Here is a 17213-nt window from a genome sequence, read left to right as displayed (position 1 = left end):
CACAACCTAACTCAAGCCCCTTGGGCACATACAGGCCCTCACTGTGGTTGCCTTCCACAAATGATGGACAAGAAGGATATTTGGCTCATCTACTTCCTCTGCCATGTGATGTGTACACTGCCATACCGTGGACTGCCAGCTTTGAAGCATAAACTTTATAAATATAAATGGAATGCATAGGTATTTCTTTAAAAAAGCTGAGGAATGGGCTCAAGCTTTGTCTTGTGATCATGCTTCACTGTGATCACTCCTTAACCATGATTATTCATACTCCTGAATATGGTTTTGGCTTCTGCCAACCAACACTCTCTCAGAACATGCCTGGCCATGGTCCAAAGGACTATACAGACCACAGACTGTTCCTAGTTGGCATTCTGGATGATTCCAATATATTTTCTGGGAGGAAAAGTTTAGATAAATGAATGTGACCCATGATCTGTCAGGTGGTCTCACGGGTCAGAAAATGCACCCTGGTCTGTTTTAAGCAGCAGAGACATGTCAGATGCTTGGAAAATAAGCAAGCTGTCCAAATGACACAACAGTGTCTTTCACTATGGCCAAATCCAGATTCATCTCACCAAAATTTATATATCTATCAGGTAGGATTCTAAACTCCTATAGCAAATGGGCTAGAGATAAAGACACCCATGTGAGGATTCAGCCTATTTATCTCTACACCCATGAATCACCCTTGTGAGATGCCTCTCTTGACTCTCGATTTTCAAGATGCTCTCAAGTCTCAAGCATCTTGACTTTCAAGATGTTCTCTTGACTCTCAAGATGTCCTCTTGACTAAAAAACTAGACAACTACTTAATGTTGGACCAAAGGCTTTTAGACACTTGGATGCAGGTAAGACAAATCCTACCTTGAATGCCTCTAACAGGCCAGATCTATTGCAGTAGCTTCTTACATTACTGAGGCAGCCACGTTTCAGTTTTAGCCTGTCTAGATAGGTACTTAGTGTTAACTTAGTGCAGTTCTCATGTATGCCTGTATATAGCAATCTTCTCCATCTCATCCCCACCTGCGTAAGACATTACAAATATTTTCTCCTGTGTAGGAGAGCCAAAAAGTAGCTATTCAATAGGAGACACCACAAACCTAATTATCATTACCCATATTGGCTGAGAAGAGTGCTGATTTTGGCTAAAAGAGGGCAAACATCAGTACAAACCCATATTCCTCTGGATCATCACACATTCCTTAACTCTTGTTGGGAAATAGCTTCGGTTTGAGAAATTAAAGAGGTCAAAGCAGTATTTGTTCTTCCCCGCATCAAACAAAGTGCAGTTAAATTCTGTCCTGTTGTCTCCTGGGTGAAGGATGCTTTCATGCAGCCAGGTTGTTCTTTGACTAGGATGCTTGACAGCCTCTTTATAGACAACAATTTTTCCATTGATAGAAGTACATGGCGGAGAGACTACGAAGACCTGAACCGAAGTTTTGCATATTGCTTCTGGTGCCACAACCAGTCTGTATCCAAATTTGTGGAGGAGATCTATGGGTCCTGTGGAGGCAATGACGGAATGTGTTTCTAACGATTTCAGTAACACGGTGACATACGTTTCTTGACCAAGAGGTGGGCAATTGAACTCTACCCACTGGGACCGAGAGAGAGGGATTCCTTTGCTAGTTCTAATGCCCAGAGTCTCATCTGAGCTTACTCTTCCGAAATCATAAAGGGTGCTGGTGAATATCACATCCAGTGAAACCACAGTCTCGTTCATGGCACACAACTGCTCATTTGTAAAAAGTCCAACCTGAAGGGAGTTCCCAAGCACTTCTGAACTCTTGTTCAAATCAATGTGAAATACAGGCCATTCCACATGGAGGGTAGACATGCTTCTGCTCCACAGGGCAGCACTGCTGTTATCACTGGGAGAGACCATTCTGAAGAAGAAGTCCCCAGCACTCTTGAAATGGAAACACTCAAACTCCACCCTTCCCTGTGACTGATTTGCTGGAAGCTGTTTTCTTGCAATTATCTCCTTGGTGCTGGCATCCAACAATAAGATGGACAGGTGCTCTGCTGTCACATTACCACCACTATAGTACTGATATTCCACAGATACTGTGCCATTGCTGAAGGCTACATGACCTGGGCGCTCCAACAGGAGATATTCCACTTCGCCGAGAACTGGAAGGGAAACAGTTTCACGACAGCGTTAAAAATCAAAGAGACAACTAATTGTTTGTCTACCTTATGGAAAAAAACCCTATATATTTATAAAGTGGATGTTTAAGAAGTGGCTCTCAAACTTCTTAAAGTGAATCAGCCAAAAAAAGGGGCCTAGCTATAGCAATTAAAGCTCACCACCACTCCTTTGTGCAGGGATGCGATTTGGACCAGCTCAAAGTCTACTGAAGTAACATGTTCAGGAAGGTTAACAAGGTTTAAAAAAACAAACAAACAAACAAAAATACAACAACCCAAAAGATTCACAGAAAACTTAATTTATCAGGATAAATTCTCAAACTTCTCAACTTCTTTCACTTACAGATTCTTAAAGTTCACTTCACAGTGGCCAGCTGTTGTTCCACTTACTTTAGCTATAATTTAGAAAAAAAAAGACAGCAGTTTCTTAATAGAGAAACATGAAAAATGTCCCTCAAATTAAATAGAATAGGAAGTCTGCATGATGCTTTTTGAAGCCTCTTCTCTTGCTCTGTCTTATGAATCTTTCATTTTGCTCATTTGCATCACAGAGACACTTGAGTGAAAGAGCTGAAAATAACAGTGACTGCAGCACTTTTCCTGTCTCAGATGTGGTGCAACATGTCTAAATGACATCACTTCATTATAAATGGCGCAGTCTTCTTAAATGCACTTCTTGCATGACCATGTTTGTGCAAGTCGCCAAATTATCCTGAAACGTGCTGTAACGAGTGGGGATAGATGATATCTAAAGCAATGGATTGGGAAGATCACATTTCCGTTCTTAGCTCAGCTAGCTCTTCTGTGTTCCTTGAAACGTAAGGATTTCAGACATAAAAAGGTTATCTGAAAAATGGGGACCCATACATCTATTCCAGATACAAAATGTGCTGTGAGACATCTTTCTTTAATTAATTGTCTGGGGAAAGGCTTCCAAGTCTTGGAAGCTGCTACGGAAGTGCAAAACTTGAGTGACAAAAATCCTTTCATAAGTAGTATCAACTAACAATACTTCGACTTGTTAAATCTGTTGCACATGTCTTAAGATTACCTCAAAGAAATCTTTGCTGGAAAAACACCACAACTGCCAAGGCAAGCACTCAGCAGTCAGGATTAGTAGGACTCATCTCACATATAATATTATACGCCTACCAGTCTAAGCTTCAATTTAAGTTAGTCACCTTGGCTTCACTTTCTTGTCAGCAGGGGAAATTTTGAGGAAGAAATTAATCTGACCAGCTATAGACATTTAGGGTGAGGTGTAGTGTGCAATAGAAGAGCCTATTACTCTCCGCCAGCTATAACATGTCTTTAAAACAACCAGCTCCAACCACATCCATAAAGTCTGAGCAAAGGTGGCACGCACAGCCTTACACATATAAATCACGTATATACTCTTACATATATGTACTATAACTCAGTCTTTATTTGTATTTCCACAAGGCACTGCTTCTCTGCAGATGGACAGTGCTCGTTACCAGAGGGCTCTTTTGTTCTCATTCTTCCATGGGTGGTCCCATGTAGTAGTGACTGCTCACCATCCAAAGTCCATCCTGATAACACAGAATTATTCATTTCCCCCATGGACTCTTCTATTGTTCTCCCAGCATAGCATGTGAGTGCATTAGAAATATTAATGAGTTCATCCTCCCCGAAAGGTGAGATGTCACTATTCCTGTGTCTTGTGTTAGGAACCAAGGCACAGGCACTAAGGTGAAAACTGTCAAGTATCATCACCTACATGTGGATGCCCCAAGAAACCCTGAACTTGGTTTTAAATACAATGGTCCTTCAGACACCCAAAGGAGGAACCCCTTGATACCAGCTGTGGCAAGTGCACGGTACCCCAGCAAACCTGGTCTCAACTTGGACACTCAAGAGTAGGAAACTGACTCTGAATGCCTATGAAAACGGCCCAGCAAATCATTCTCCTTGCTTTTCATGTTCTGGTTCTGTCATCTGTGCCTGCCCATATTTTCCAGTCCCATTCCTACTGACACCTACAATCAATATCTCTTGGGTACTACCCTAACTCCATGACCATGGTTCTTCGAACTCCTCCCATTGTCTCTACCTTACAGCTCTTTTGCCTTCTCCTGTTCCTTGGATCTGCAAATAACACCAGCAAGCTGCCACCTTTCTTGCTTACTGCTCACAACAGCAGAGAGCACAGGACAAGCAACTCTAGAGCCTGTTACTACAAATGGGGGGGAATCTGCTGCCCTGAGCTGAAGCATGCACAGTATTATGAGGGGCTGGCAAGAGGAGCCAGCATGAGTTGGGGTACACTCGACTGTTCAGAGAACTTCATCTATTTCATTCTAATTCATCTGCAAGGACTTGGATCTGGACAAAGTCCAGGCAATTCTTCATAAGGACACCAGAAAGCATGTCCCAGGGCCACCACAAGCACTCTAACAAACCTGAAGTTCCCACAGCTGTGTTAAGAGTTTCCCAGTGACATGGTTGTTTGTTTCTTTGAACATGGTCAAAATTATGAATTTCTCTACAAAGGATATGGCAAGATTCAACTTAGCTGAAACAGTATAAGGGAAAAATAAATCCAGCATAAAAAAATTCATCTTCATGTTTAAACATAAAGCAAAAAACATCCAAGTAATAGTAATGAAAAGCATTGATGTTTGTACCTACTCCTCTACTGTCTTTACTCTCTTTTACCACTGTTTTGACTCTCTTGCACCATTTTTAATTTGGGATGGCTCAGATGAGAAGAATTAACACCACTGTAATGGGTGTGGGAGGACTGGAGACTGTCATGTGGCTCCTATCAACCCTAATGCAGATCACTTGGGAAGTGAAGACAGTGTGCATTACTGGAGGATGCTGTTACAGCATTGCAGAGCTCTGGCTGATGCACCCCAGTTCACAGTATCCTTTCTCCCATCTTTGGTTGATAACATAAGAACTTGGCACTCTTGGACTTGATGATCCTGATGGGTCACTTCCAACTCAGCATATTCTATGATTCTATGATTCTATGACATCCTACATAAGCAGTTTTTTATGATGTTCCAAAAGGCACCACTCAGAAGCAGCCACCTCCCACTGCAAGCTCCTTCAGCTGCCCTCCAGCCTACTGTGTCATGTGCTAAAACCTGGTCCCAGTAGTTTGGACAGCCAGACAGGGGCAGCTTTCAATGCATTTGTATATTTTTGTTTGTCCTCACAATGGTCTCTTATTGAATGGAGTCTGGCTGTGGTGCCAACAACCTGCCAAAGGAACCTCTGCAAGAATTTACACTTAGAAAGATCAAAAGGAAAACACTTGTTTTCACTCAAGAGCAAGAAGAATGATTGAGGGTGCTATTCTGATACTTATTTTTAATTGTGTTGAAGCAAACTTTGGTTATGTTGTTGGCTTATCAGCCACCAGTAGCACAGAGCTAAGAAGAACAAACACAACAAAAAAGATAAGAAATGAGACTACTGTTTTGTTGTATACTAGAGCTTTTTTTAGCATTATAGTAATTTTCCAGAGAATACTGGATCATTTAAAAAATAGTCTTGGTTTGAAACAGAGAGGTGTATGAATGAAATAGTTACCCAAAAACTATGTACACATGTGATACTCAAAGATGTGTAAGTACAGAACTGTTTGGAAGTAATTTTCTAAATTACGGACTATTCCTTCACTGGAAATAAGGTGAAATATGATGCACCCAAAGTTTGCAGCAGAGATTTAGCTCTTTAACTGCACCTTGTAATTACTCACTGTGTCATGCTCTATAAAGTTCAGGAATAATAGCTTTTGCCTCTGAGTCAACTAGTTGTGAATGCCTACAGGACAGGCCCACCAAGAACCAGTGGATATTGCAATTACTCAGCTCTCTCCTTGGGTTAAGTTAATTTGATACTTTCTTTCACTGTGTTCCCCACTCAGTGCAATGTTCCTAACTTGGCTGAGTAACTAACTTTGTCTTATTAAAAGAAGAAATGGTAATAAAAGCCATAGACAAGTGTCTCCACTTCTACTGGAATTAAGTTCATCTCAAATATGTTAATTCTAGATTCTTTACAGCTTCTAGTGATCCCTTGTTCTAGACTGGAGATGGAGCAAGCACAGAAACATCAGTAGCTGAGCATACTTAGCATTCAGTCATTACCTATAATCTGATTTTTCTCACCCATACAAGGAGAGCAAACTGCATACATTTTTGGTCCATTTCTCTCCTTTGTAAGACATCTTCAGCCATTTGGTGTGTAAACTACCTGCTACCACAGCTCCTTCCATAAGCAGGGACTAAGCAATCCTTTCTCCATTTTTTCCACACTATAGACATTTCAGCAGTGCAAAGCTTAATCCTTTAACATGGTTTGACAATGTACTGCAACTGTCAGAACACTTGCTTTTAAATTAGGAATGTAATTTTTGAAAATATATGTATTATTTAGGAATTAAGAGTCCCACTTTCAAAATCTCTAATTCACTGTGCAATAGGGAATTCATTCCCTTTGCAACTGTACTTCCTACTTAGTACATTCTTGGAAAAGACAGAACACCATGCATAGGATGTCTAACCTGCCTCCTTGGCAGCTGATGGTGAGAAGGAGATGCTTTTTCACTCCACACATCTCAGACTGCGTGGACTGCTCAAATGAAACTGACTGCCTCTGACTACCTGCCTAAGTTCACATGACTAAAACTGAATGGGCATGAAGACCATCCTTCGGCTTACTACATGGCCAGAGGAAAGAAAACCTCTGTTCTCAAAGATTCTCTAAATGACAGCTTAGGTCCATCAGATGAGGGCTCACTCAGGCATAGGACACTGCCTGTGCTGTAGATGCTTACATCTCAGCCAACCACCTTAGGTTCCTTTTACAGTGAATGGAAAGAAACAGGTAGCTGTATGGTGCAGTTCTGCCCATCCTAAAATCAGTCTCTCTTCCATGACAACCATTAAATATTATGAAATACAAGTCTTAGAAGAGAGCAGAGTTCCAGTTACTAGTTACACAGTCAGTCCCTCAATGATGCCCACACAAATCTGTTCACTTCTTTTGTTGATTCCTCTGAGCAAATTTAAGCAGAAAAGGCTCCTGCTGCTCTGATCTAAAGGGGCAGTTTATGAAAGTTGCATTTCCCATCTAAATATTGCATCAGATCTAGACTACATTCTGTGCATATCAGCAGTGGCACCTGATTTCAACAGATCACCTGGAAAAGCATCATCCAAAACCATGGTGCAAATACACATCTCACAGTTTTCTCTTGATAGCTCTAGTACTCACCGTAGTCACAGAGCACAACTAACAACAGATTTGAAAAATCTTTCAAGATCTGTTTCATTCTGACCAGTGAGATCCCAGGTCCTTTTACTCCTCATGTCCCTCTTCAGCTCCGAAGTGTGGGCACTTTTTTTCTGAGAACACCTGAAAGTTAAAAAATTACAGCTGTGTTGACTTTGTTTCATAAAATACAAGAAGACATTCCACTAATAAGTAAAAAATCCAGCTTCTTTAGGCAATCTATTCCAGTGTCTCACATTAAAGAATTTGTTCCTGATGTCTAACCTAAATCTCCCCTCTTCCAGTTTTGATCCATTACCCCTTCTTCTGTCACTACACACCCTTGTAAAAAGCCCCTCCCCAGCTTTCCTGTAACCCCTTCAGGTACTGGAAGGCCGCTATAAGGTCTCCTTGGAGCCTTCTCCAGGCTGAACAGGTTGTAATAGAATAGAATATAATAGATAGAATAATAATAATAATAATAGATAGAATGTAATAGAACAGGTTGGAAGCACAATGATAGCAGAAAACCTGAGAGTTTGCTTTAGTAACAGAAGTGGGGGAGAATCTAAAAAGAGAAGATGTAGCTCAAAATATATCAATTGCTCTCTAGTACTGCACAGGAGCATCAGCAAGTTGGTCTAACTGTGCTCACCATCATGCAAACTTGCAAGAAAGTTCTTGTTCCGTAAAGTTTACAATCTAATTTTATGAGAGAAATCTGGCTCTGGAACAGGCATAAGTTAGAAGCAAACAAAGCTGCAGGTAAAACGTAGGAAACAGGCACTGCAAAGATCAGGTATGTCTTTAGGAATGACAAGTCAGATATTTCAACAATTACATTGCTAGACTGGAACTAAGAGACAGCAGTCATGTTATTTAAAGCTTTTTAAACTGTTCTCGGTGCCAAGCGGCTGGAGAGAATAATTTCTAAGAAAAGACTAACATCATAGCTTTGCTCAGTAGAAGCCCATTACAATAATAGCTGCACATATCTGAAGGGAATAATGATCATCCGGCCCACAAACATGGCAAGGCTCCAGAAAGAATTAGATAGGGACAGCGATACCGCCACCACCCACAACTTCACTTGATACTCCGTAAATTACAGGAAGACAAACCTTATGCCTCAAGAGAGGGTCGGGCTGCCAGCCAAGGGTGGTGGGGAGCCAGGCTGCTGCCCCGGGGGGCCGCCCCGTAATTGCCCCTGGCTACCAGCAGCAGGCACAGCAGCACATTGAGGACATCACTCTTCTCATGGATCATTATTATTTATTGGTTACTCAAAACAGAGAATCAGAGTGGTACAAGGACAAAAAAGCAGGTTTAACTAAAACAAAACAAAAACAAAACAACAAAACAAAACAGATGCTTTGGCCTCTACTATAACTGCTCAAGGAAAACAGAAGTTACCTGGCGTTGCTGTAAACTGCTCTGAAATAAAGAGGGGAACATATGCTTTGTTGGCCACAACCATGATTGTGCTGGATGATTTTTAACAGGTCCTTTCCATTTCTAGCTTTCTTAGCTGGGTATTTTTCGAATGGCTTTCACAAATACTTCTTTCAGGGAGTCACACACTGATAGGTGAAATTCAAATAATCCTAATTTCAGTCTAATGAGCGACACACTGCAGAGAGAAAATGACACTATGGAAGGGAGAATAAATCCTCGGGAAGAAAGAAAAAAGCCCGTGAAATTCATCTTCATGTTTAAACATAAAGCAAAAAACATCCAAGTAATAGTAATGAAAAGCATTGATGTTTGTACCTACTCCTCTACTGTCTTTACTCTCTTTTACCACTGTTTTGACTCTCTTGCACCATTTTTAATTTGGGATGGCTCAGATGAGAAGAATTAACACCACTGTAATGGGTGTGGGAGGACTGGAGACTGTCATGTGGCTCCTATCAACCCTAATGCAGATCACTTGGGAAGTGAGGACAGTGTGCATTACTGGAGGATGCTGTTACAGCATTGCAGAGCTCTGGCTGATGCACCCCAGTTCACAGTATCCTTTCTCCCATCTTTGGTTGATAACATAAGAACTTGGCACTCTTGGACTTGATGATCCTGATGGGTCACTTCCAACTCAGCATATTCTATGATTCTATGACATCCTACATAAGCAGTTTTTTATGATGTTCCAAAAGGCACCACTCAGAAGCAGCCACCTCCCACTGCAAGCTCCTTCAGCTGCCCTCCAGCCTACTGTGTCATGTGCTAAAACCTGGTCCCAGTAGTTTGGACAGCCAGACAGGGGCAGCTTTCAATGCATTTGTATATTTTTGTTTGTCCTCACAATGGTCTCTTATTGAATGGAGTCTGGCTGTGGTGCCAACAACCTGCCAAAGGAGCCTCTGCAAGAATTTACACTTAGAAAGATCAAAAGGAAAACACTTGTTTTCACTCAAGAGCAAGAAGAATGATTGAGGGTGCTATTCTGATACTTATTTTTAATTGTGTTGAAGCAAACTTTGGTTATGTTGTTGGCTTATCAGCCACCAGTAGCACAGAGCTAAGAAGAACAAACACAACAAAAAAGATAAGAAATGAGACTACTGTTTTGTTGTATACTAGAGCTTTTTTTAGCATTATAGTAATTTTCCAGAGAATACTGGATCATTTAAAAAATAGTCTTGGTTTGAAACAGAGAAGTGTATGAATGAAATAGTTACCCAAAAACTATGTACACATGTGATACTCAAAGATGTGTAAGTACAGAACTGTTTGGAAGTAATTTTCTAAATTACGGACTATTCCTTCACTGGAAATAAGGTGAAATATGATGCACCCAAAGTTTGCAGCAGAGATTTAGCTCTTTAACTGCACCTTGTAATTACTCACTGTGTCATGCTCTATAAAGTTCAGGAATAATAGCTTTTGCCTCTGAGTCAACTAGTTGTGAATGCCTACAGGACAGGCCCACCAAGAACCAGTGGATATTGCAATTACTCAGCTCTCTCCTTGGGTTAAGTTAATTTGATACTTTCTTTCACTGTGTTCCCCACTCAGTGCAATGTTCCTAACTTGGCTGAGTAACTAACTTTGTCTTATTAAAAGAAGAAATGGTAATAAAAGCCATAGACAAGTGTCTCCACTTCTACTGGAATTAAGTTCATCTCAAATATGTTAATTCTAGATTCTTTACAGCTTCTAGTGATCCCTTGTTCTAGACTGGAGATGGAGCAAGCACAGAAACATCAGTAGCTGAGCATACTTAGCATTCAGTCATTACCTATAATCTGATTTTTCTCACCCATACAAGGAGAGCAAACTGCATACATTTTTGGTCCATTTCTCTCCTTTGTAAGACATCTTCAGCCATTTGGTGTGTAAACTACCTGCTACCACAGCTCCTTCCATAAGCAGGGACTAAGCAATCCTTTCTCCATTTTTTCCACACTATAGACATTTCAGCAGTGCAAAGCTTAATCCTTTAACATGGTTTGACAATGTACTGCAACTGTCAGAACACTTGCTTTTAAATTAGGAATGTAATTTTTGAAAATATATGTATTATTTAGGAATTAAGAGTCCCACTTTCAAAATCTCTAATTCACTGTGCAATAGGGAATTCATTCCCTTTGCAACTGTACTTCCTACTTAGTACATTCTTGGAAAAGACAGAACACCATGCATAGGATGTCTAACCTGCCTCCTTGGCAGCTGATGGTGAGAAGGAGATGCTTTTTCACTCCACACATCTCAGACTGCGTGGACTGCTCAAATGAAACTGACTGCCTCTGACTACCTGCCTAAGTTCACATGACTAAAACTGAATGGGCATGAAGACCATCCTTCGGCTTACTACATGGCCAGAGGAAAGAAAACCTCTGTTCTCAAAGATTCTCTAAATGACAGCTTAGGTCCATCAGATGAGGGCTCACTCAGGCATAGGACACTGCCTGTGCTGTAGATGCTTACATCTCAGCCAACCACCTTAGGTTCCTTTTACAGTGAATGGAAAGAAACAGGTAGCTGTATGGTGCAGTTCTGCCCATCCTAAAATCAGTCTCTCTTCCATGACAACCATTAAATATTATGAAATACAAGTCTTAGAAGAGAGCAGAGTTCCAGTTACTAGTTACACAGTCAGTCCCTCAATGATGCCCACACAAATCTGTTCACTTCTTTTGTTGATTCCTCTGAGCAAATTTAAGCAGAAAAGGCTCCTGCCGCTCTGATCTAAAGGGGCAGTTTATGAAAGTTGCATTTCCCATCTAAATATTGCATCAGATCTAGACTACATTCTGTGCATATCAGCAGTGGCACCTGATTTCAACAGATCACCTGGAAAAGCATCATCCAAAACCATGGTGCAAATACACATCTCACAGTTTTCTCTTGATAGCTCTAGTACTCACCGTAGTCACAGAGCACAACTAACAACAGATTTGAAAAATCTTTCAAGATCTGTTTCATTCTGACCAGTGAGATCCCAGGTCCTTTTACTCCTCATGTCCCTCTTCAGCTCCGAAGTGTGGGCACTTTTTTTCTGAGAACACCTGAAAGTTAAAAAATTACAGCTGTGTTGACTTTGTTTCATAAAATACAAGAAGACATTCCACTAATAAGTAAAAAATCCAGCTTCTTTAGGCAATCTATTCCAGTGTCTCACATTAAAGAATTTGTTCCTGATGTCTAACCTAAATCTCCCCTCTTCCAGTTTTGATCCATTACCCCTTCTTCTGTCACTACACACCCTTGTAAAAAGCCCCTCCCCAGCTTTCCTGTAACCCCTTCAGGTACTGGAAGGCCGCTATAAGGTCTCCTTGGAGCCTTCTCCAGGCTGAACAGGTTGTAATAGAATAGAATATAATAGATAGAATAATAATAATAATAATAGATAGAATGTAATAGAACAGGTTGGAAGCACAATGATAGCAGAAAACCTGAGAGTTTGCTTTAGTAACAGAAGTGGGGGAGAATCTAAAAAGAGAAGATGTAGCTCAAAATATATCAATTGCTCTCTAGTACTGCACAGGAGCATCAGCAAGTTGGTCTAACTGTGCTCACCATCATGCAAACTTGCAAGAAAGTTCTTGTTCCGTAAAGTTTACAATCTAATTTTATGAGAGAAATCTGGCTCTGGAACAGGCATAAGTTAGAAGCAAACAAAGCTGCAGGTAAAACGTAGGAAACAGGCACTGCAAAGATCAGGTATGTCTTTAGGAATGACAAGTCAGATATTTCAACAATTACATTGCTAGACTGGAACTAAGAGACAGCAGTCATGTTATTTAAAGCTTTTTAAACTGTTCTCGGTGCCAAGCGGCTGGAGAGAATAATTTCTAAGAAAAGACTAACATCATAGCTTTGCTCAGTAGAAGCCCATTACAATAATAGCTGCACATATCTGAAGGGAATAATGATCATCCGGCCCACAAACATGGCAAGGCTCCAGAAAGAATTAGATAGGGACAGCGATACCGCCACCACCCACAACTTCACTTGATACTCCGTAAATTACAGGAAGACAAACCTTATGCCTCAAGAGAGGGTCGGGCTGCCAGCCAAGGGTGGTGGGGAGCCAGGCTGCTGCCCCGGGGGGCCGCCCCGTAATTGCCCCTGGCTACCAGCAGCAGGCACAGCAGCACATTGAGGACATCACTCTTCTCATGGATCATTATTATTTATTGGTTACTCAAAACAGAGATTCAGAGTGGTACAAGGACAAAAAAGCAGGTTTAACTAAAACAAAACAAAACCAAAACAACAACAACAAAACAAAACAGATGCTTTGGCCTCTACTATAACTGCTCAAGGAAAACAGAAGTTACCTGGCGTTGCTGTAAACTGCTCTGAAATAAAGAGGGGAACATATGCTTTGTTGGCCACAACCATGATTGTGCTGGATGATTTTTAACAGGTCCTTTCCATTTCTAGCTTTCAACAACAAAACAAAACAGATGCTTTGGCCTCTACTATAACTGCTCAAGGAAAACAGAAGTTACCTGGCGTTGCTGTAAACTGCTCTGAAATAAAGAGGGGAACATATGCTTTGTTGGCCACAACCATGATTGTGCTGGATGATTTTTAACAGGTCCTTTCCATTTCTAGCTTTCTTAGCTGGGTATTTTTCGAATGGCTTTCACAAATACTTCTTTCAGGGAGTCACACACTGATAGGTGAAATTCAAATAATCCTAATTTCAGTCTAATGAGCGACACACTGCAGAGAGAAAATGACACTATGGAAGGGAGAATAAATCCTCGGGAAGAAAGAAAAAAGCCCGTGTGGGAGAACACTCTCAATCAAGATAGTCACCTTGCATCTTAATTTGTGCATGCCAGCCAACCAAGGCAAAAGCAGCTTGGTTCATGAGATAGGGCACCCGCAGGAGGCACAGGAGACCACACTTCTGTTCCTATTCCTGCTATCACCAGGCATATGATGTCAGTAAACTGCAACATTCACCTGCTCCTCTCTTTCCCACTCCATCTCTTGCACTTGGTGTTTATAGCACAGACTTTTCAGGTCAGAGATTCTTTCTAAGCAAGCCCACGGACAGAGCTCAGCACCCAGGGCTCCTGGGTGTTTCAGAAACACTGATCATTCGTCAGACCAACTCCCCATCCCCTTCACCCTTCCCTCTGTGTTATCTTGGCTCAGTTGGGAAAAGCCTCCAGCGTGCAGCTTGGGCAACACCCAGGCTAGAACTGGAGTACTTGAAACTGTCCCAAAACTAACTTCCAGTTAGTGAGATCAGGTACCTCTGGAAGCCTAGCCCAGGGCTACTTCACCCTCCAAGCCTCTACCATCAGTGCATCACAGCAGGAGCCCTCCCACCACACACAGGGCTACTCCAGGCTACTGCTGCAGTCCAGCTCTGCCTCTGAACAAAGTTCTCATTATAGTGCCTCCATGAAGCCTCCCCAAGTTATTGCACTTTTGCTACTTCAATTCTAATAGCAACTTCGAACACAAGAAGAGCTGGCACATTCCTCACATAGTATTGCCCCTGTCCTTCTCCACGCTTTCCCCACAGGTCTATTCCTCTCCTTCCTCAGTTTTCCCTCCTTTTGCCTCGCCTCAGTTTTGAACAGGCCTTACACTGACCTCTATGCTCGGTTCAGACTTCTATACTCTACTGTGTCTTCCCTAGGCCAACAGTTTTGTAGACTTCTTCTCATTTTCAGGTCCTCTTCAAAAATCTCCACATCTCTGCCTCCTGCTCCTCACTCTATTACTTTTCCACATTTCATACTCACATAAAATTTTGCTTTTCAAGGCAGACAGTTCATCTCAAATGGTTTCTATTGTATTCAGATATTCTATCTCAAGTTCATTAACTTAACGAGATGAAAAATGATCGGACAGAGAAGGCTATCAGACTTTGAATAATTGGCTTTTTAAATTTATTGCTCTCATGGACAAGCACAGACTGAGGCTCCATTGTGCAAGAAGCAGCAGAAGCACAGCAACATAACAAGACACGTTCTTCTTCCAAGAGACGGTGTAATGGCCTGGATGGAAGTGGAAGACTTCCCCTCTAAAGGGAATTGAAAATGACAGATGAGGAGGGGATAAGCCATAAAGGGCCTTGGAAATTAAGACCAAGAGGTTTCTGTGTAACATAAATGACACCGGAAAATTTCAAGTCCCTGCCCTGCAACTGGTTTCCTGTATGATCTTGGTCACATCACTTAGTTTTCCTGAGTCATAGCTGCCCACTGGAAATAGCACCTCACTGTCTGGTACAGGTATTATGAGAATAAATCCACCATGAGCTGCAAGGCTTACAGGCACTACCCCAGTGTCAGGAAATGTGCAAGAATCAAAGATGCAATTTACAATTGTATAAACAACATTGTTTGCAAATAAGTATTCTGTCATCAGTCCAGTTTAAAACAAAAACAAACCAACCAACCAACCCAAAACTGCAACAATACACAAGTCATCTAGATTTGTGACTCCCAGTACATCCTGTAGCATTATCCACATCCACAGAGCAGACATGACATTTCACAAACGAGCCACCTCTTTCACAGAATGTTAGGGGTTGGAAGGGACTTTTGGAGATCATTGCGTCCAACTCCCCTGCCAGCGCAGGACCTCATAGGGCAGGTCACATAGAAATGCATCCAGACAGGTCTTGAAAGTCTATAGAGAAGGAGACTCCACAACCTCTCTGGGCAGCCTGTTCCAGTGCTCTGTCACTCTCACAGTAAAGACGTTTCTCCTCATGTTGAGGTGGAACTTCCTGTGCTCTACTTTGCGTCCATCACCCCTTGTCCGATCACAGGGCATGACTGAAAATAATTGGATACCCACCCTTCAGATGTTTATATACATTAATAAGATCCCCTCACAGTCTTCTCTTCTCTAGACTAAACAGCGAGTGCTGTCACCTGCTGATCTAGCACAGCTAATCAGTTACCAGCTCCATCAGCTGCAACAGTACAGCATTCAGCAGCTACTTCCCCTTCATAAGGAAGATGAGGCAAATGAGCCCCGCAGTTAAGAAAGGGCCATCAGGAGTTAATCAGCTGCTCCACGACCAAGCCCTGGGTTTAATGAGAACACAAACTCAAGGCACTCAAAACCTCTGTGCTCTGGAGCCTCATTCCCACAAAGCAGAGTACCACTGATGGATCCTGTACTTCACCCCCCATCCTGGATACCTTGAGTCCTCTTTTCAAATCCCCTCTGAGAGCTGAGCTCCCCTTTGTCCTCACTCCATCCTTTTTCAGGAACTGGGAAGAGGCCTAATGCCACTCATGTGTCTAAGCACAGCCCTGCTCCCTGCTTGCTCCCCAAACCTCACAGATCCAAGTAAAGGTGGACCCAGCCATGCCACAGGACAACCCCTATGAGTAAGGCCACATGTGACAGCGAGGCAGGAGAAGGGCTCGGGGAAGGAGTAAGTGGGGGATTCAAGTTGAGCACTGATCCTCTTGGATCCAGTCGGCCTCCCCCAGGCACTGTCCTGAGCAGTGGCATGTACCCCAGCCACCCCGATGGGCCCAGGGAACTGGCCGGGGTCTGGAGTGATGCTGACAGGGAAATGCAGTTACCCACTGGAATTTAAAACAAGCAAAATGTCACCAGAATGTAAAACAAAACCAAACCCCCCCCACACACAAAAAGACAGATGAAAATCAGTTTCTTTAATAGCTGCCCATTAGTAAACATTTTTCAGTCATATTTGCAACTCAAAATTTGCACTATTCTGGTTATGCATTGAGAGGCTGACAGGAAAAAAGGCTAGAGATGGAAAAGCTTGAAAGTCCTTAAATCTTCCTTCTACATTTCACTTCAGGGATACCAAGCAGCACAAACAGCAAAAAGAAACATGTATCTGCAACATTTCCACAAATTTGAGATATTTTATCTGTACGGCAGGAAAGAGATTAATTATTTTAAACTAGCATTTGCTTATTGCTATGTGGGATTAGGCAGCTACTGAAGTGTTACCACCTGCTGGGAATTCCAGAACTTCCCATATAATCCTTCCCCTTCAACATTAAAGACAGAGCACCTCAGGTGTGCATCACATTTTATCAAAATCTAATCACTGCCGACCAGTCAGAGTGTTCAGGGCCAAAAATATGCTGCCTCTTGGAAGAGATTGAGTTTAGCAAGAAAAGTCTATATGTGATGTCTGCCACTGCAGGGGGTTAGAGCTGACATCCTCAAAGGCATCTTTCGTTCTTATTTACACATCAGACAATTTTACATTGTTATCAGATAATAGCTTTATTAAAATTATGCATCTAGATTCACCAGGCTGAAACTGACAGCACCAGATTCTCTGTGTGCAGGGAAAAAAAACCACAACCCACATTAATTAGCTGGTAAAA

At 41.9% G+C, this 17213-nt stretch overlaps 1 protein-coding gene across 2 annotated transcripts in view; it reads right to left on the bottom strand.

The window, feature by feature from the left end:
- The window catches only part of THSD1 (thrombospondin, type I, domain containing 1), a 20918-nt gene extending 13450 nt beyond the window's left edge, over window positions 1-7468 (bottom strand). For both annotated transcript variants that reach the window (XM_009998317.1, XM_009998318.1), the window contains exons 1-2: window positions 7411-7468; window positions 1177-2139 (exon numbers count right to left, since the gene is read on the bottom strand). In XM_009998317.1, the coding sequence (XP_009996619.1) occupies window positions 1177-2139; window positions 7411-7468 (1021 nt within the window). The remainder of the gene's footprint in view (window positions 1-1176; window positions 2140-7410) is intronic.
- Between the last annotated feature and the right edge of the window lie 9745 nt (window positions 7469-17213).

This window comes from Chaetura pelagica, unplaced genomic scaffold (genome assembly GCF_000747805.2).
Source record: "Chaetura pelagica isolate M959 unplaced genomic scaffold, ChaPel_1.0 scaffold105, whole genome shotgun sequence".
In the NCBI taxonomy this organism is placed as follows: Eukaryota; Metazoa; Chordata; class Aves; order Apodiformes; family Apodidae; genus Chaetura; species Chaetura pelagica.
Note: the sequence above shows the minus strand (reverse complement) of the source record. Positions and strands in the feature narration are given on the sequence as shown.